This window comes from Neopelma chrysocephalum, unplaced genomic scaffold, assembly GCF_003984885.1.
Source record: "Neopelma chrysocephalum unplaced genomic scaffold, ASM398488v2 Primary Assembly neopelma1_23, whole genome shotgun sequence".
NCBI lineage: Eukaryota > Metazoa > Chordata > Aves > Passeriformes > Pipridae > Neopelma > Neopelma chrysocephalum.
The window spans coordinates 32,132,875-32,153,661 of NW_020897691.1; the positions used below are offsets into that span (position 1 = coordinate 32,132,875).

The following is a 20,787-nucleotide window of genomic DNA, read 5'->3' on the forward strand; positions in this document are numbered from 1 at the left end:
TTAAGAAGCCACACTTATTGAACCACTAAATAAATACAATAAACATCTGTAAAATAGGTTTTATTGGTTTCTGTACGGTATTTGGAGATTTAACATTCCATAATATTGCATACTACTCATATGTGTTCTGTTACAGTAATGGGCCTTTGGCCTGGATTTAAAGATGCACTATTACTATCTGAAGTTAATATAGGTTATGTAGTTTCCACACATTACATGAAGACATTGTGCCATAAGTTGCCGAAATTTCTCATTCCAGATTTCAGAGAACTCTTAAGGTCACAGTTGAAGTTCACATATCCATTTTCCCACCTATTACAAAAACCTTCAGTTGTACAATTTAATACATTTAAACCAACTGAGAATTAACCACAGAGGAAAGACAATAGTGCATCTTTACTATTTTCTTAAAGACAGGTCCAACAATAAATAGTTTCCAGTTGCAAACTTGTTCTACAGCTAACATTTCTGTGCCAACATTATCACTATTTTCTGATTGCTGCTAGCAACAGTGTTCAAAGCAAATACTAGAAAATTAAAAAGCTGTATGAACCAGTCCTTGGACAAAAGTGCAATGATGAAAAAATTAGATATGATTCAGTGTAACAAGAGAAGGGAACTAATAAAAAAATCTTATGCTCTGCATAGTTGCATAGATTAGCTAGTTAGTATTCACATTTAAACGGAACAAATGGTACCCTTTTAATAAAACCAAAACCCTATATTTTTAAATAGACTTTGTAACTGATGGGGGACTTCAGATTCTGTATTAGATAGCAAACTTTAAGACACTTTCATATCACAATTTTATTTTGTTTTTCTCTCCATATTGGTTTCATTTGTTTAGGCAAAATCATCACAATCATGCCCCTTCCTGCAAATGAGTAAAAAAGAGTTGACTTTAAGTCATAATCTCTGATTTTATATTGTTCATTTATGTGCTTTTAACAAAGTATGAAGTAAACCCAGTGATAAGATAGGAGAGGCCATCCTGTATATTTATCCTTTAAAGGATTTTCAGCATTACTTTTTAACAATTTTAGGGTAAACCAAATGTTGAGTTTAAATAATGATTTTCATATCCAAAGTTCACCGATTTTAGTTCCCTTTTAAACTGTTCCATTTAAATGTATCAGAGGCATGAAATACAGTTTATCTAAATGTGTAAAGTGCAGTCACTAACTGTTCACACACATAGAATAATATATTCACACAACTGAAGACATTCCTTTGAAACAAATAGAATACTTTAAATGTCCCCTCTTTTCTTCATTTTCAAGTCTTTCAACCAAGACTTTCAGAGCTCAGATTTGGTTTAAATAAGAGAGGCTTATAAATGTAGTTTTTACAGGGTTCTTCAAATAAAAAGCAGGCACAGCTGGTTGTTATCAAAACAAGGTTGTTAGAAACAAAGACATACCCTGTTACCTGAATAATTTTCTTACACTAGAACAATATTGAAATTCAGCATTTACTACTAATCTTGGTAGATTTCCATGATTGTTACCCTGTACTTTGATAGATGGGGGGTGAAGGGGAGAGCATGTGAAAGAAGGAAGGTTGGTGTATGAAAACCTAAAACTATGAGAGTAAAAAGGTCATAAGTACAATCACCTAACATTATATGAAAATTTGGCAGCTGTACTCAATATTATCACACTACTCAAAACTGTTGTATGCTGTACAAATCTAGGTTTAAAGTGTCATTTGCTAAAATATCCCATTATTCAGAGTTCATAAAGTAACAGCACTCCTATTTACACTTCTTACACTTCTATCTTCCACTAAAAAGACTTCAAAGGGAGGTTTCTTCCCTCCCAGTTACATCTTAGTCAAAACTGACCATTTATCTTAGAAAATCCACTTCAAGTCCCACATTCAATTACAATATAGAATATATTGCTGTAACATCAAAGTGAAACATCTTAGAATCTTAACTTGCATGTAAAAAAAATTCTAAATATAAAATGGTACTGTAAATGATACCACCTTTAACCTGTATTTTTTCAGTGCATTAAAATATTGTTTAGTGATAAGCACAGTGCCATGGGTGAGTGATTTGAAGTTTAAACTGCAGCTTTTTAGGAAGCATCAAGTGCTTTCATATGTCAAGGATTTCACTTAACCCAGGAGTTTGATGTTAATACATTAATTACAGGTAACAAAAAATAGCAATACTTCAGAGATAACCCAAAGTATTAATTTCTCCAAACAATATATACTACTAATACACCAGAAACACTACTTATATGCAAGTTGAAGCAGAGTATACATTTTTCTGTATTCAAAACTGTTAACATAAAATATCAGAATTCTATTTCTGTTAGTGTTTAACAGCAAACACGGTATATGGTAGAGCCTAAATATTTAGATGACAATAACTTCTAGTTAGTTTTGGTGTCCACATACTTAATGCTATTTACAGTACAACAAACTTTTCCTTCAATTCGAAAGGAGTGATTCACTATTCATTCTTCACTGCAGTATTTCTACTGTCTTATCAAAAGAAAACTGAATTCGTTAACTTAAGGAACAATTCAAGTGGCGGTAGCATATTTGGTCAAAAAACAACACCTACTGTCTAAACTTTTAAGAAGCTACTGTACTAGAAAGGCAAACAATGTTTCTCAAACTGAAGTGGTGTTACCACATTTTGACAGAAGACAGCTGTAAACCATCTGCTTGGTGACTTGTGCAAATCACCATCTCTGTCATTCATAATTGCAGCATTCTTGTGGTAACTACAGCAACTGCTTCCACTGCAAAGTACTGAGTTGTGGCTGACTTCTAATGTCATTTAGCAGCTTTCATTACAGAGCCAGCATCAAACAACCAGCAAGCTCTCTGCTGATTCCAATTTGAAAATTTCTGAAATAGTCTTCTTCCCACATAATTCAGAAAAAACCTTTTCATATATTCAGTATTATATCAGGTAATTAGCATTATATACGTATATCTATTATGTCTTTAAATACATTTTATAAATAAACTTCAACAGTGTGTTGTAAAGTAAGTAATGAATAAAAGTTTCACAATTTAAATAAATATTTTTCACATTCCAATTCAGCTTCTTACAAGCTCTTCTTTGTTTCACACCTTGGTTTTGAAACAATGTTTCTGCTTCAGTACAAGAGGTAGATTTGATAGAGACTGGGCAAGTCAAGCTTACTGCCAAAAATGCAACTGTCAGTAACTGTATTGCTGATATGAAGTTTGAGACTGTATGAAAAATTCAGAACCACTACCTAAAATTCTACCAAGTCTTAGCTTAACAGTTCTTGTTAAATCACATTTAATGCTTTTAGACATGATTACTCACAGTTGTTTTCTGTACATAGGAGATAATGAAAAACACAAATATAAAACAGAGAACAGTTGTCTCTAACACAATATATGAAAGTGCATGAGCTGCTTTTTCATCTATTTCTGCAAAACATATTCAGCTTTTCCTCTAACTTTGGCCAGGAAGAAAAGCCCTCTGAGAAAAAAAACCAAACAACCAAAACCCAAACCGTACAAGTGTTTAAATTTTACGCTTGTATTCACTTCAGTAGTTTAGAGCTGGAAACCCTCCATTGGAGCCTCCTGCTGTTGAAACACAAACTGCTGCTGACTTTCATCCACCTGAGGTGCAATACTAGAGTCCTCTTCTTCAACACCAAAATAATGTTCTATAAGTTCAAAAGCCTTTTGGTAGATCTCTTGGTTTTCATGCCTCTGAAGAAATTCAATTTTATCAAGTCCTAAATTCAAAAGAAAACATTTTCAAAAATCTAGTTGCTTAAATGAATGATGAATTCAAAGAGAAACAGCTTACAGCATGGTACTTCTTAAATAAAAAAATGCAATCCCAAATCACCTCAATTCATTATCATTGATTGTTAATTTCCCAACCCACGTATTTCTACTTCATTTTCTGCTGTCCAAATCAATTTTAAAACTATGCTAAAAGCATATCGGTTAAACTGGGGAGCAGGCTATAGTATCTCCAAAGAAACATGCCATGCCTATAAAGAAATTGAATCTGTATAGAATTAGGATAGCATAAAACTGTTTGCTATAACAATTTCTCATATGCCAGTTTCTTTTCTTTTACTCTTTCAGTCTTCCCCAACTCTGAATTCTATCTCCAATCACGTAGTAGTCACTGGCACAGTCTGGTATCTTTTTTCTAATGTAACTGTGAGATTTGAAGATATTATCTTTCCAAAGGCTTATCATGTGCAAGCTAGAGGACATAACCACCTCTCCTCTGTTGGCTGAATTAAATCTTTGGCTGTCAGTTAGGTTGATACAAAATTGCTGGTTAGCTATTTTAAATAATTCAGTTTTCACTTAAATTGGATTAAGGGCAAGATAAAGGCCTCAGTTAAGAGGCTAAAGCAGTGAGGGTGATATAATAAACTGTTTTCCCTTCTTGAACTTATACTCTGCAGCTTCAGTAGCCTATGCCTAAGTGGTAAGGGAAAAAGAGAACCTAGATATTCAACAGTTAAAATTATGAATGGACTCAAAATCTGGAACAGAATAAATTCCAATATAGTATTCAGTGCTTATTCCTCTTAAACATTAAATTGCGAAGTTCTTCAACGATGTACTTGATTTTAGAAATAAAACTCTGTAACAGGCAATTCAGATTCAAAGACTGCTTTACAGAAAAGTCAGTACCATCTAATCAGATATAATGTGGTCAACTAGAACTGTTACTAGCAGCTTCTGAAATACAGATGTCTGCCAGTTTTGTTAGGTCAGAGCTAAAAAAAAAGATAACTCTCCATAAATAATGCCAATTTCATTATAAGCCAATTTTAACACTGATTTTGTTAAATCAAAAGCCTCCAGTCTTGGAATTCCACAAATTATTTTTAATAGTCTGCCTTTAAAACATGGTTCAATTCAATAACTTCTATAAGAAGAAGAAAATACTATCACAAGGAAAAACTTGCTCAGTTTTATGGTCTGAAGTTGATTTTGCTGTTACTGATACTTACTATGCTAAAAATTGATCCAACTTTGGGAGTCAGTAAAACAAACCCTGATCTTGCACCCCTGTTGGTAATGAAACTGCACCAGTCAGGACTATGTATTGACGCCTAAACAGAATAGGCCTACCTTGACAAGAGACTAAACATTTTCTAATGGAATTCAAGGGATAATTGATATGGGGAGCATGGAATGGGATAATAGCGTTGGGGAATGTGTGTAGTTACTATGCTAAGGGTAAGGGGTAAGGGTTTTTTAAAATCTACTTCTGCTATATAACTACTTATAAAACTTATAAAAAGTAGAAAAATCAAAAAACTAAAAGGACCTTAAGGCATCAGTATTAAAGTTATAAAAATTATATTTAAGAATGACTGATAAACTTATGCAAAGCATGACTCCAATAGACTAGGACACCTGTGTTAAAATACTTCTGAGAATGTTTCTCTAGAGGGACATTTCATAAACTGACCACAGATAAAACACCCAGATGTTTTCTGTATTTAACCACTTTTCCCACCATGTTACATTACTTCATTTATCATATCTTATGTCTGCTTATGCTTGAAGTAATTCTTGTAATAAACTTACCTACAAATTTCAAAATTACTCACAATGGTTTTATTTTTACAGTCTGGAATAAAAAAGTTCGGGTATGTAGTTTTACAAGAAGTATTTTCTTACCATATGCTTCCTCTATAAGGGCACAATAAGGATTAATGCCCATTCCATTTTGTTTAGACTCTTGTTCTCCAAGACGCAGAATATTTTCAAGTCCATTTAAAGCCACCTGTACTATTTTTGAATCCATCACGGTGAGGAGGTCACAAAGAGGCTTGGTACAACCTAGTGCTACCAAATACCTTTGTAACAGAAGAAAAACAGAGGGAGGGGAAAAGAAGAACTGATAATGCAGCAGGTTTATTCTGACATGCCAGTCTACTACTATTGGTACTTACTTTTGCTATAAGAAGTGGCTGAAACAAAAGAATTTCTAAAACATGCAACAACACAAAGATAAAAGCCTGAAATGGAATAAATATTACAATTTATCTTAATAAGAAAATTTAATGTGTGTATTCCTAATTGGAGTGTGGAATCCGCAGCCTTTTCAACTTCTTTTCACTTATGATCTTCAGATGGATTTAACTGAATATAAAAGTTTTAGCTGAAAGTTCTTTTCTCAGGCAGTCAAAATTTTGTAGTAGTAAAAATATCAAGTAAACATCTTAAATACACATAAGAACATTGGACACTGCTCTGTGCTAACAGAGTCCACACTAGAAGTTCATGAAGATCTTAGCATCACTTATAATAAAGGGAAGGACATTATTATAAATACAAAGAAAAAAATAGTGGGATTCTGAGTATCTCTTTCCCTTTTCCAATTTTGAACAAAAGTGTGTATAAATTTCAGGAAGTCATAACCTGTGTCCTCGTTTCCAGTGTGTAAGTAAAACGAAGACAGCAATGTTTGCCTAAATATAGTTTATTTAGTAGTTTTAAATTTCCTGCAGTTAGACAGTAGTACCTTGAGGACATGAGAAGGGCTAAAATCTCACGACACTGATAATATAACTACTTTTGATGAGAAACTATTGTTATGGTATTTCATGCACATTTACTATGTGTAGAACAGTAAGTGTTTGAAGAACCTGAATTAAAATTTTTTAAATGCTAAATATTAAGATTATACAAGTGATCAAATTAAAAAATAAACAAAAAATACCAACACGCTTTCCTTACCTCTGATAACACTTAGTGGTTATAAGAAAACCAGGATTATTTACATTTTAAATAAATGAACATGCACTTATTGCAACAGATCTCCCAAATATGCTGGAAGAGTTATCACACCCCTTTCAGTTCCAGTTTCCAAATAATACAGTAATTTTGAATCAGTAAGTGATAAACTGATTTATAAGTGATGATTATGCTGACAGTATTCAGAGAAACCAGAGAGTATTTTATTCTGGCAATTCAAGAAGTCCTATCTTTGCAGCATATAATACCTACTGACAATAAAATTTTGATCAAACTCAGTTCTGAAAAAGGAGTTTAGATATCTGCTTTAAAATAATACTTACAGTGAATTTAAAATACATGAAGAAACCACTAAAATTCATGATGTCTCTCCACAAATACACAATTCCATTGCAAAAGTTTTCTAAATGACCCACCCAAAGTTTTCCATTTTCAAACACTGAAACTGTTCATCAGCTGTTCCAACTGTGTTTGGCAATGTAATATCAGCTCTGGAAGATAACCCTGTGAAAGCCATAGGTGTAATACCACTGACACAAAGCAGTATTGGTGAATTTATTAAGTTTGCTGCATGTATTTCTCTCATTTTTCTGAATTTCTATGTTTAGTCCCTGCACAGCTTCAAGAATTGAGGCTATGATTTTCTTGCTATGATTGCCAAGATTCAAATCCAGAAATCCAAATGCCCTAGAGAAGATACTTAGGCAGAGAAAATAGTAACATGCACAAACTTACCTGATCTGTTCAGGGGTTCCTCCTGATGTGGCATTAGTTATGGCCCACGCTGCTTCTTTTCTGGTGCGAAATTCAGCTTTTTGAAGAATTTCAATCAGTATTGGAAAAATATTTGCATCTATAACAGCCTAAGAGATAAAATTGCAGTATTTTATGATAATTGAGATTTCAAAACACTAATAACCTTAAGTACAAAAGTTAGTGATGCCTGCTGATATAAAAGCAAAGAATATTTTGTTAGAAGGTGCCATACAAACTAGAAATGCTAAACTAAAAATTCAGAACTATTCTGACACCGCACTGCAGCAGTCATCAGAATATGTTCTTTTTCCATTTCTCTGTTTCTGGTGGACAGAACACTGCTTACTGGATTGGCCCATTTAAAAATCATAAAACACATTCTTGGTTTTTGAACTGAGGATCAAGCCTTGGAACAAACTTTCACTTTTAGTTTTGAGGTCTCCATAGAGAGACTATGTCTGTAATCGGAGACTTCATTATGTATTTTAAGTTACATCAAGAAGTAACATTTTCATCTCTGATTGATGTAGAAGAGGAAAAAATCATATTGAAATATGTCCCCTGATTCACAATTCTCATTTTTATCCATTAGAACCTCCAGACACCTGGAACAATAGTCAGGATTTTAGTAATTTCCACAAAAATACAACTCAGCATTGATAAAATTACACAGGTTTTTTATTCAAAAAAAATTATCAACATTCCAAATCAGTCCACTTTTCACTGGACAAATTTATGCGAGATGTTTTGTTTCAAATTTTTAAAAATGTTTCTTATTACTTTAATACATATATTACAATGCAGAATAAAATTATAGAGAATGTAGCAGTAGATGATGCTCCCACAAGGAAAAATATGTCTTCAAATCAGATCTAAGAGAAGTATCCTTTTGTTTGTTCTATAAGCATAAGTCAAATCCCTTTGAGAGAAATTTAACAGCTTCACTAGTACAAATCATGACAGCTATTTTTCTTTAAAATAGTATTTGAAAATTTAGAAGAAAATATTTAAGTTAGGTAAAATTGTAGACACAACTAAAATAATGCGGAGTCAATGCAGTATCTACTGTCCTCATGAAGGAAAACAGGCGAAGTAGTAAAATGCAAACAAAACCAATCAAGTAACAAATTCACATGCTTTACCTGAATCTGAGCTCTGTTTCCTGCAGTTATATTAGAAACAGTCCAGCACGCTTCTTTTCTAATGGATTCCTTGGGACTACTAAGCAAGTGCAAGAGACAGGGTAATGCAGAGCAGTTTAGAATCACCTAAAATAATTTGAGAATTGAAAATTGGGTTGCACAATATACATATATATATTATTAAAAAAAAGAGTATTTTAGGGATAACTTCAAAAGATTTTGCAACATGTTTATATTATACAAAGTATGATAGACAACATCCTGCAAAATTATGTGTTCAAAGCTCTAGTGTGTGAACTGACAATCCAGTAATTTCAAAGAATCTGCCTTCTGTTAAGTTCAGACCAAAAGACTGACAACAGCAAGACTGAATAAGGCTGCTTAAGGCTAAAATATGAGTAACTCAAAATAACTGAGAAGTGTACTAGTAATTTGTAGTTATTTGTTGGTGCGTTTTTTTTAAGAGACAAAGGTTTTCTATGTAATTTCTTAACTCTAGAGGAGAGGATTTTGCTCACAACTTATGTAATTAACCTTTTTCCTTGTTTTGCTTTTACACTAATTCTGTTAGCCTCTTGGACACAACTCTTTCTAAAGCAGGACCTGACTTGATATTTTCTGCATTGCTTCAAACTCAATTACGTTGCCTAAATTTAAAAAAAATAAATCTTTAGAACAAATTACATCAGTAAGACTACCGCATACAAATACATAGACAAATTGTGTATCACAATTGCTTACAAGTGAAAACTCTGACTGCCTTTTAAAACTGAAAAAAGGGGAACCATAATAACCAACTGAAACCCCAGTAAAGAGGGAAAAAAAAAAAGGAAGCAACAGTCACAGTACCATACAGGGACAAAGCAATCAACTATCTACAATGCTGTAAAAAAAAAGTTCATTCTCGCGTTAATTTAATGTTTAAAATAGCAGCCTAAATTGTCAAATTAATGATAGATTTCTACAGAGCCTCTTTCAGTGACATATGCAGATATCTGTACTGGACATGTATTTTGTCACAATTTTTCCAAAATTCTGTCTTGCCAAATAATTTTTTTTAATCAACTAATCTTACCTGTGTTTGGATATCATCCCCAGTAACAATATTTCCAACTGCTCTTAATGCAGGGGATACCACCTTGTAATCATTATGCCTGGAGACAAATATTAAATTACTTGATATTACCAAGTGTTAAAGTATAATTTTGTATTTTCAGCAAACTACGGTTTCCTTCAGGTGCTAAATTTTTAGTTATAGAAAATACTGCATTACTTATTACAACTCCCCTCTTCTTAGCCAACTTTGACTACTGCAAGCCCACAACTGCATTGCTGATTCAAAGAAAGGGCACCTCTATGGAACAACACAACTTAGAGCAATCTATCAGCCCAGCAGATCCATTTCACCAAGCTCAAGGGTTACTAAATACAAGACTGGAACATACATCATTCCACATCCACATAAACAAAAGGGGTGTTATTTGGTGTATAGCCTCCCTTTGTTAAGCGAACTCCCCTCTTTTGTAGGTCGATAATCCTAGAAGCCAGTACACATGAAGTCCATGTTCAGTTGCCTGAGGTGTGGGGGAAGGAAATTACTTACTTGTCCTGGAGCTTCTATGGAAGAGAAGCTCACCTCTTCTGACAGCTGTACAAATGAGCTTTTCACAGGGAACTGTGCTGAGCTGTCAATGCTGGGAACTACTATCCCTGACCCACTCTGCAGTCTCATGCGAACACAGGGATTTAGTCTTCCTTTCAAGGAAAATAATGAACCATAAACCAAATATATTGGAACAGTTCAAAAGTGGCTCAAGCCTGCCTCTGGACTTTGTTGAGTCCAAGAACTGTCTATATTGCAATTACATCTCCCAGAAAGGAAAATACAATAGTGACATTAAAACAAAAATAAGATAAGAAATTAATTTTCAATTCGAGTTTGGTCTTCAGTCTTCACCCTTCTATTCCTATATGTATATGAAATCCTGCATTAAATTTTGAAGAATACAAAGGAATAATGTGAAGAAAACTTTTTTTCACTGTCAGTCTCAGGAATAATCCCAGGAGCCAAGCAACCTAGCAAGAAGCTTAAAAGGTTTCAGATTGAATTCATGTTCATTGCTTCTCACAAAAATAAAGACTTGAGGTGAGAAAACACAGCTCCATTTTAATATTAACAGTAAGAGATCTATTTGGTGAAGAGAATACTTACATAAGCAGCTCTACCAATCTTCGACACACTCCAGAATCAATAACAGCTTGAATTTTATCATTGGGTCCATCTGAAAGGTAGGACAGGGCCCAGCAAGCATCTGCTAACACATCTGGGTCACTGCTGAACAACAATCTTGATAAAACATTTAAGCAAGGAGCAACCTAGGTTAAAGAAAATATTGCATAAAATTAGGTGTTCCGTATTTTTCAAGTTTCAGAGAACACTCTGCAAAGGCATAAATGTGCAAAACTATTTACTGCCAAAGTACACGAGCTCTTTAATCAATCAGGACCTAGGTGGAACACTTTCTGATTAAACTAGATATCCAATTCAAACTGGCAAATTGGATCAATTCTGATTCATAGACTATTTATTTACAGATATTATATTAAGTATATAATTGCTCAGCTTAAACAAAACAACATCTGCTTTTACAAGTAACCAGGTGATCAGGAATTACTAATGCTTTTTTTGATCACTTAGGGAACAGAATTCCAAAGAAATAAAATAAGGGTTTTTTATTGCTGTCTTTGTAGGAGTACTGGCAGTTCCTTGCAATAACCAACTTAGAGTAGTTCACAGAGGACCCGACACTCACCAAACCAATCAAACAAGCAATGTCTGATTTCAGTTCTCCCTGCAGCTGTACTCTCTGCCCTTATATCCACTAACTTACACACAGACAAAGCCAAATAAACTAGACCATCTTAACACCATTTGGAACCTGACAGGTTTCTGCTGTACAGCTTGGGAATTTCATATTCTTTGCAGAACTTAATTTTTTATCTTACGTGGCTTACGCAAATTCAGCCTCCATTACGTGTCCAGCTGGTGCTATTGCAAAGGGCAAAAAGCAAAGGGCCTGTTCTTATCAGCAGCTGCCTACAGGGCATCCTTTTCCTCTGAATGTTTGTGTTCAAGTAGCAAGAAATCTTGTTGGTTTTTCTCTACCAGAACAAAACACTACTAAAAAATTTAACTTAGGCAGAGCAATCGTGAGGTAATTGATTAACTGACATCAGAAATCCTCCCTTTTTGTTATTATCTGTTCAAGAATTATTAAGTACCATTACTAACTCATGAGGTAAACTTGTTCCAGATCAATGATTAATTAACCTCTCTTTTACCAGCATATCCAATGTTCAGTTTTTTCATGTCATTAACCTTACCAGGAATTAATTTCATATTGAAAATAGGAATCTAAAACTCGTACTAACCTCTACAGTGATCCTGTCTTTATAACCACATACTAGTGAGAAGAGATAAAAAGGGGAGAGCATACAGGCAAATCACTCCTGTTGTCATACTCTGATTTAACTGCATCTGACAGAGCAGAAAACTCAAAATTTTAATCATGCAGCGTGCACTCACAATCATAAAATAAACAAAAAAAAAATCAAAAAAGCTTCAATCATAACTCATATCCTCTAAAACAGTTCTGGAGAAAATACAGCCCCAAAGGGTTTGGTGCTGAATGTATAATTTGTCCATCATTTCACACTAGTGAATGACTATTTGCATCTGACTAACTATAGTCTCAAGTTTTTAAGTGATGGGATTTTATTGTTGATAGGTATCAAAGTAGATGATTTTTTCCTGGATACAACAGATGGACAAAACTGTGAGGACACTAAAAACATAAAATGGAGTCTATATCCAGATTCAAAGATTCTGTTTATTATAAAATATTACAAACATAAGTATTCTTTAGCTTTCTGATTTCTCAAAATTACTGCTTTATTATACCTTACTGAAGTCTGGAGGTGGGTTCTTTCCTCTGCAAAGATTTGAGAGAGCCCAGACTGCATTTCTAGTTGTTGTAAGACGATTTGAATTTGTTAACAGCCTGTGAAAGAGAGACAACAATAATAAAAAGAGTGATTTCTTATTAACAAGTTAAGTAATTTCATGTCTATTATTACCAACACTACCTCAAATCTGGAAGACAAATCCTATTACTGGGCACTAGTTTAAATTTATTTCTCTTCATAGCTTACAGGCTGCAATCTTACATTTACACTCCTAAAATCAACTGAATTTCAACAGATTATTTTGTGGGGACATCTCATTCTATATGCATATAGAGTATATGCATATAAAGTAAACCATTGCTTATATGAAAAATCATTCAACTAATTTTTCTGAGGGTCCTTAGAAGGGGCTAGGAGATGCGGCCCTCCCTTGAATGAATTTGATAGTTTCACTCAGAGAATGCAATTAATAATAATAAAAATAGTTCCATAAGAAAGTTAGATAGAACTTCAAAGACCTTCTAAAAAAATTAACACTTTACTGTTTTTGCCAAACAGAACATGAAAGAGTGAATACCTGAAAAATCAGGTTCACTTCCTGATATGGACCAAAATGTCTAAAACTGCTAATCCTTTAAACCCTTGATGAAGGTAATTACATTCTTCTCTGCTATTTTAAGCTATTTTACAATTTCGTTACTTTAAGAGGTAATAAACAGGACAAAATTTGTGTTGTGCAATTTTTTTCCCTGTGATGAAGCTACCTTCCATACAATCGTAAGCCTATGTAAATGCTGGAATGATACTCCTAATGAAGAGAAATCTTCTAGTGGAACACAGCTCATGTAACAACTACTCTCTCAGCTCATCTCAACAAGCAAATAGATAAATAGGAAGACTGGAGCTTGGAGCTACCGGACAAAGGTGGGGAAACCACGCTATTGCCCAGCCAGCTGGAAACACACAAGTGTGAATTAAATCATGTCTTCCGGCCTATATATCCAGAAATCTGGCAACACAGAGTTCTGCACAACACAGACATTTCACATCTGTGAAATAACACTTCTCTCCTTTTTCAAACATTGGAAAGCTTCCAGTCCTGGACTAATTAATTAAAAATATGCATGAATCTCACACAATCCAAAACACTAGATTCATAGTGATAAAATAAAAAAAGCAGCATTCTCAATTTAGAAAAAAGCTTATATTCTTTTCAAGTGTATTTTAAGTTGAAGTTGACAGTTATCTATACATGTATGCTATAGTTACAGTATTAGTTTACAATACTTACTCCAAGAGGGGTGGTAATATTCCACAGTTCAAAACAAAGTCTCTGCATTCTGCATTATCACCAGCAATGTTCCCAAGAGCCCACACTGCCTTAAAAAGCAAAGCATTCAAGTGAATTTATACATGCTTGCAAATCAACTTTTACAGATAATCTATACTTTCTACAGCAGATGTTATAGAATAGAAAAAAATCCATGAGGGAAAAAATACACTGACAGTACATTTTTATCTTTCTAGAGACAGATCAACTGGTAGTAGCCTCTCTAACCCCACACACCCCAAAAAAGACATTCATAAAGGAATTTTAAGGAATTATAAAACCCCTCAAGAAAACACTTACTTGCTCCTGTACATCTTCATGTTCTGAACTAAGCAACTTAATAAAAATGGGAACAGCTCCGGTTTCAATTACAACTTTGGTGTGTAAGAAAGTTCCAGATGCTATGTTTGTCAAGGCCCAAGCTGCTTCAAACTATTGAGGAGCACAAAGACGACCATGTTAAAATACTCAGTAGTAAAATTTAAATTCATGAAATACAGTTTGACATTAGAGCTACAGAGGTTAATTTTCCAAATTTTTTCCTATGACACTGAAATGCAATTACTATTAGAGTACCTTCTATTCAGTAAAATACTTGGCGTTGACAAAATCTCTATTTAGTAAGAACCTTCAGTAGCTCCATTATTTTTATGTTTTGGCTTACAGCACTAACTGTAAGAAAGACCTCAAATCACTATTAACTAGTAAAAATCCCTTTTGTTTACTCTATATTAAGTTAATTCTTCTGGTATGAATGTCCACAAGGCCTAACTGCCATTCCCATGGGCAAGTAAACACAACTAGTTACCCCTACCGCTAATTAGATATTTCGTGAAGATTTTCTATTTCAAACAAGTCTTTCGCTTTTCTGTATTTTTTATTATTTTCTAAGATTTCATCTGAAAAGTACTAAAAAATATTCAACACAAGCAAAACCTATTTTGCTCACACATTAGTGCTGATGCTTAATATACAACTGCAAATCCTCTTGAACACCTTCTGTTTTCAACACCCAACTATTTGTGCAGCTGAACACATCACTCTAAAGACTACTCTGAAATTCACAAGAGTCAAGTCACAATTTTAGCAGCAATAGCTAAAATGTATGGCTTTAGCGGTTAAAAATAATGAAATGTGGTTATTAAAAAACCCCACCAGAACAACATGTGCTTTCCAAAGCTCTTTTGCAAAGTTTCTAAATCCCATTCCAAACCCCCAATCAGTACCAGCCAAACTCACTTGCAGAGTGTAATTCTCATTCCTCTCTAGAAACTTCACAAATCTCTGTACTACTCCTGGTTTTTGTATGACTTCATCTATAGGTGGATTAGGCTCTAGGGAATAAAAACAAACTTATCTGTGTAAAAAGACCAAATAAATTACTTTTTCAGTATAACACAAAACATATATGATCTGCAGTTCTTATCATAATTTCATTCAACCATTTTATTTTCAAATGAAGGAGTTACTTCTTTTGACTTGAGAAGACTGCAGGATCATCACTCCAGAGTGCTACAACTTAGTAAACACCCTATTATGTATAATAATGGTAACACATACTACTATCCATTCACATGTTAGTAACACAAAACACTGTTCCTTCAACCATTCAGGCCAGTGGAAGAGCAATTATGATTAGATACTATTTTAAATGACCAAGCACACCTTTGCCTATCATGCTATACAAAGACCAGTTTAAATGAGACCAGCATGTCTTACAGTCCCAACAAAAACAAGTTGCAAGTGTTCTTTGGCAGCCATGTAATTTTTCTCCCATTGATTACAGAATGAGAATCAGCAACTGAATCACTGCAACAATTACACACGTTAGTGTGCAGTTAGTTACTGCCCTGGACACCTCAATCAAAACATCCTTGTTTTTGTTACTTTGTCTGAAAGACTTAGCATTAGAATAATGAAGCTTTCTGTATTTAGCCATTAGGTTGGAACAGATTTGGCAGAGTTTCTCAATAAACAGAACTAGAAGTTTCTGAAAGCTCTATTTTAAAGTTAAACATAACTAAAGGTTAACTGACTGTAAGTATAATTCATAATAAGACAGAAGGAAGCAAATAGAAAAATCAGGCAATATTTCCCTACCTTTAGATAGCAATTTTCTGAATTTCTGAGTTGCTGTGAGTTGTTGATCAGGATCATCTGAAAAAATCATCTGTACCATATCTACTGTAATAACTTCTTCCTAAAAACGCAAGGAAGATTTCTTATGTCTAGCAGTATGCACATTAATAGATAACATTTCAAACACACTCTAAAGTATTTACCTCTGGAATAGGTACAGTAGAGCTGACATCAGGATCCTGAATTGGACTTTCTACCATAGATTCTTCATTTCCCGGAAGAGAAACATTTCGGCGTTTAAACAGCTAAACGAAGGAAAAATTTTTGGGAGACGTTAGAACTTACCATAGAGTGGGTACTGGTGATATACACCTGAAGAAATGCTTTCACCAATACCAGTCAAAGAATTCTAACTATTCACCTTCCTACTCATCCACGCAAAGGGAATCCTACAAAAAAGTTTAAATAGCATAAAGGATAAAAATGCTACTATATCTGTATCCTGACAAACTGCACAGGAACACTTCAGATAGACATTTAAAAACTGAAGTTCTTATTAGTTATCAAAGATCCATAAATTTTTCCACATGCAAGAAAAAGAAGATACAAATCTTTTTACTTTGATTCTTTTATCCCTTATAATTAGCATTCATTTTTAAGCAGGAAACAGTATTCTACAAGCTACTTTCCTTTTTTTAGTTTATAGGCTAAAATCATCAATACATAGCCAATGTTTGTATTTCAGCACACGGCATTCCTCCCCTCAACTGCATTTCATACACAGTTGCAGAAATATTAAAGTAGAAACATTATTTTAATATAGCTGGATAAAAAATAGCATAGCTTCAAAGGTAAACTTTCAAACTACGCAACATTAAACATTCTCTGTATCCAAAAATTCCTTTACAATTGGCTGCACGCACTGCCTATGCTCAAAATACATATCTGCACTGTAGTATTTAATATGCTATGTTTAATGAGCGCCTCTTCATTTTCCGGCATACAAGCAAAACCTTCACATTGGCCTGTTCTCTTCTAGAAGCCAAACCTAAATTTTTATCTTTATTCCAGTACTACACTTACAGCTAGTGTAATTAACAATTCTAAGCATATTATGTTGGTACCTTTAAATATAAATGATAGAATCTCAGTCCATCGACTAAGATTTCACCTGTAAGCATAAGAATGAAACCACTAAATCCTGATGGTTTTGTCCTCTAGGTGTCTACAGACCTAGCTTTCTGCTTCTGTACATCTCCAAAACTGCAGAAACAACTCCATGTTTACATCTAGCTCTATTTCAAACAGGAACCTAAACCAAGGCATTCTCTCCCTTGTTCAACACACTTCTGATTGGGCATAATCCTGGACACAAAACAACTGCAGAATCTGAATGTAAATAAGGTTTAACTCCATTTAAACCCACAAAGGAAGAAGAAACAACATTCCTCTTTTGGAAGAGAAGACATTCTCTCTAGCACTTAACAAGGATGCAGAAGCTCTTGATGTATAAACTGTTATTGTTTGGTCTATCTACCACTCATAATTTCTTCTTGAACCAAAGCAGTCTCATCTCCCTGCATAAACTTGTTCTCCCCACTTCAGGAAGAGCTTCAAAACACCAGTCCAACAAACCAGGATCAAGGAGAACATAACAGTAGTCTCATTGTTACAACAGTCAGCATAAGAGAGGAAACACACATTATTTTCATAATTTATCTAGAGAGTGTGTAGTACAAAATACACAAAACTTTCAGCAGGAACTGTTATCCATTCACAGGTAAATGCTCCAGTATCACACCACTTCTGACTCTTACTTTTCTGGCCCAAATAACTTAAATTCTTTTTTCATGCAGTAGCACCACTTTTCCACTAGACATGTAAGCATTTCTACCTCAGAGTAGACTGTAGATAAGTGCCTGAGACACACTATAGGTCTTGGAGACAATTTCAGCTACTTTAGACCAATCAGAAAAACATACTACATTCCTTACCTTCCTGGCAAGAATCTACTAAACATTTTGGGATCAAAAACTACTACAAACTATTAAATTATACACTGCTCCACATAGTCTGATCACTAAGTGAGGACAACTGCAAATGTTTATATAATAATTCAGGGACATTAACTGGTAGCCACTTTATTAAGTTACTGTAGAAGAGCTCTTGGGCAATTTGCAGTATGGTATCAAAGATGAAAATAATCCTCCTCCTTCAAACAGCAAAACTTTGACCCACACTCTGGAAGAGAATGCAAGGTTTCAAATCCTTACTGGAAATAAGAGTATTCTTTCAGTCCAGTTTCACATCTGTAAACCTAGACTAAGGACTAAAGTCACAGGTCTCTCCTCTGTGTGTCCTAGTGACTTAAAAGGGCTTCTGTTCACTATTTTATGCTGCTATTGAGATGTGCCTGGTGCTTCCTGAGACTGCAGAGAAAACAGAGATTCAACTTGGAGCTCTGGATTCTACTCCATGAGATGAATCTGCTCAAGTCCTTTCACGTATCTGAATACAGCTTCACAAGCACTGAACAACTAACAGCTCACCAAGATACTTACCTGCTCCTCTCTTTTCTGTTTCCGAAGCTGGATTCCTTCCTCCTCTCTTCGCCTGCGCATTTCTTGGGGGTTATGTGCATTATTCTTGTAGCTTTTCATTCTGAAGTTATCTTTACCTGGGCTTGCCATGTTGTCTATTAAAAAAAAAAGAAAAATTACTCCAAAAGGCCAAACTGTGCAAGACAAACCTGCCATCTCTAGTACTACAAAAGTATCTACAGCAGCAGCTATATATTCCTGTATCTGCTTGCAATACCCAGTTCATCAACAAAAATCTTTAAGGTAGAAATCACAGAAAAATCTTTACCTAGATAAGCATTTCTAAACTGCAGATTAAAGTACAGTTCATCTCAAGGACCAGATACATCATTAAAGGGTATAAGTTACTGTAAAAAGAAATTATGGGTTTTACAAGCAAAGTGCAAAACAAAAAGCAAAGATATTTTGTTGCTAAATTTTTATTCTGTCAGCAAGTAAAGAAATTTGCATTTCTCCTCTCATAAAGATGACATTAAATGTATTACCGATAAGGACAAAACCAAGAAGAAAACCTACAGTAATTATTGCTTCATTTAATATCTTATGGCATTGTTTCTTTACTTTCACTATCTTGTAAACACAACAGGATCTAAAGGTTATGCTACATTTCCTTCTAAACTGTACACAGAAAAATATTTTAAGGGTCAGTAGCACCCAGATAGGCATACTCTCACATTCTCCATCAACTTCCACGCGGAGGTAATTTGTTTTCAGTTCTGGGTTTTTTGTTTGTTTGGTCTGGGGTCTTTTTTTATATCAGCAGCACCAAGGACTGCTGAGCAATAAACACAAGCTATGAGAGGAAAACAGACTGTAGACTTAGGCTGACATCAACTAGATACCCCAAAGACTCAGCTGCCTGTTTCACCAAACATATTTTCTTCACAAGAACCTAAGTAAACTACTGCCATCTCTGGACCACAATGCTAAGTGTGCCTCTGTCTAAAGCAAATTTCTAGCAACAGTCACATAACTTTTGAGGTATAATATAAAAAGATAAATTTTTCAACAACGCTACTGGCTTAACTAGTCCTAGAACACAGTCCCTTTCTCAATCATTCACACCTTGCTAATTCAGTTGTGCCAATAAAACTGTCAGGCCAAGCAAAGTGTACATTCAAAGAAACACAGTCACCAGCTCTAAAAAGAGTTACAGAAGGTCAGCGGGAAGGAAGGTCTCATAAAAACTGTTTTCAGAAAGAAAAACTTACGAATTTATAGCTTCTTTCTCCCCCACAAGGGTTTTGGTATAGACATCATAAGGGCAAGAAGACTGGCAGCCCCTGGTTTCACACCTTCGGCATCCAGATTCAAGAGAGCCTGCACTTCTGTGCTGCAAAACTACACCCGTTTTATCACCAAATTCCTCCACCCACCACATCCCGCATCTCGCCCACCTGCTGTGCCTAGACTAAGACCTATCATACTACTTTTTTTTTCCCCTTCCTGCCTCCACAAGGCTGCCGGAACACCGCGCCTCGCTGCACCGCCGCCCCCTCCCCGGTCGGACGCTGCCCAGGGGCTTCGCACCGGCCCAGATCGCCAGGACTGACCAGTCCGAGACCACCAGGGCTGACCTGTCAGTCCGAGGGGACGGACACCCCCCACACACACCTCGGCTACACACAGCGAGTAGCGAGTCTCTTCACCTGCGTCCCCAGAAGAAGGGGTGGGAAAGTCCCCTCCATCAGCAGCAGGGCAGGGAAGCGGGATGACGGTAGAGCCCTCTTGACTGAGTAAGCGGAGAACAGCGCGTGACGACCCCGTCCCAGTCCCGGCCGGGCTGCCGTGCGGGCAATATCCAGACAGAGCCAGAAAGAGACCGGCCTCCGCCGGGGAGCCCGGCTGCACCGAGCACGGCACGGCACGACACGACACGGCACGGCACGGCACGCCACGGCACGCCACGCCACCCCACCCCACCCCGCCCCGCCCCGCAAGCGGTGCAGCCTCTCCTGCCCCTGCCCGCCGGCTCTTAGCGCTGTTCCGCCCTTACCCATCGTAGCGGAGCCGCCCGGCGCCCACCGCCCTCCAAGCGAGAGCTCCCTGTCCCGGAACGCTCGGCGCCGGCAGCGCACCTCAGGCCAAGATGGCGGCCGCCGCCCCGCCGCGCGCCGCACTGGCTTGGGGGCGGGGCCCGCGGCTCCCGGCAGGCTCTGCGCGGCAC

At 35.8% G+C, this 20,787-nt stretch overlaps 1 protein-coding gene across 1 annotated transcript; it reads right to left on the bottom strand.

The window, feature by feature from the left end:
* Positions 1-45: 45 nt before the first annotated feature.
* On the bottom strand, positions 46-20,748 carry KPNA5 (karyopherin subunit alpha 5). The gene is made up of 14 exons (XM_027692699.1): positions 20,617-20,748; positions 18,582-18,715; positions 16,224-16,325; positions 16,042-16,141; positions 15,181-15,275; positions 14,242-14,373; positions 13,903-13,991; positions 12,607-12,706; positions 10,858-11,021; positions 9,721-9,799; positions 8,646-8,771; positions 7,483-7,610; positions 5,668-5,846; positions 46-3,743 (listed from the first exon to the last, which is right to left on the bottom strand). The coding sequence occupies exons 1-14, from the start codon at positions 20,618-20,620 to the stop codon at positions 3,556-3,558; spliced, it is 1,620 nt and encodes a 539-aa protein (XP_027548500.1). The 5' UTR covers positions 20,621-20,748; the 3' UTR covers positions 46-3,555.
* Between the last annotated feature and the right edge of the window lie 39 nt (positions 20,749-20,787).

Excerpts from the sequence above, each read along its gene's own strand:
- KPNA5 (XM_027692699.1), bottom strand. Across the intron at positions 13,992-14,241 it reads ATGAAGATGTACAGGAGCAA|GCAGTGTGGGCTCTTGGGAA; the intron begins GTAAGTGTTTTC and ends TTGCTTTTTAAG. Across the intron at positions 11,022-12,606 it reads CACCTCCAGACTTCAGTAAG|GTTGCTCCTTGCTTAAATGT; the intron begins GTATAATAAAGC and ends TCTTTAACCTAG.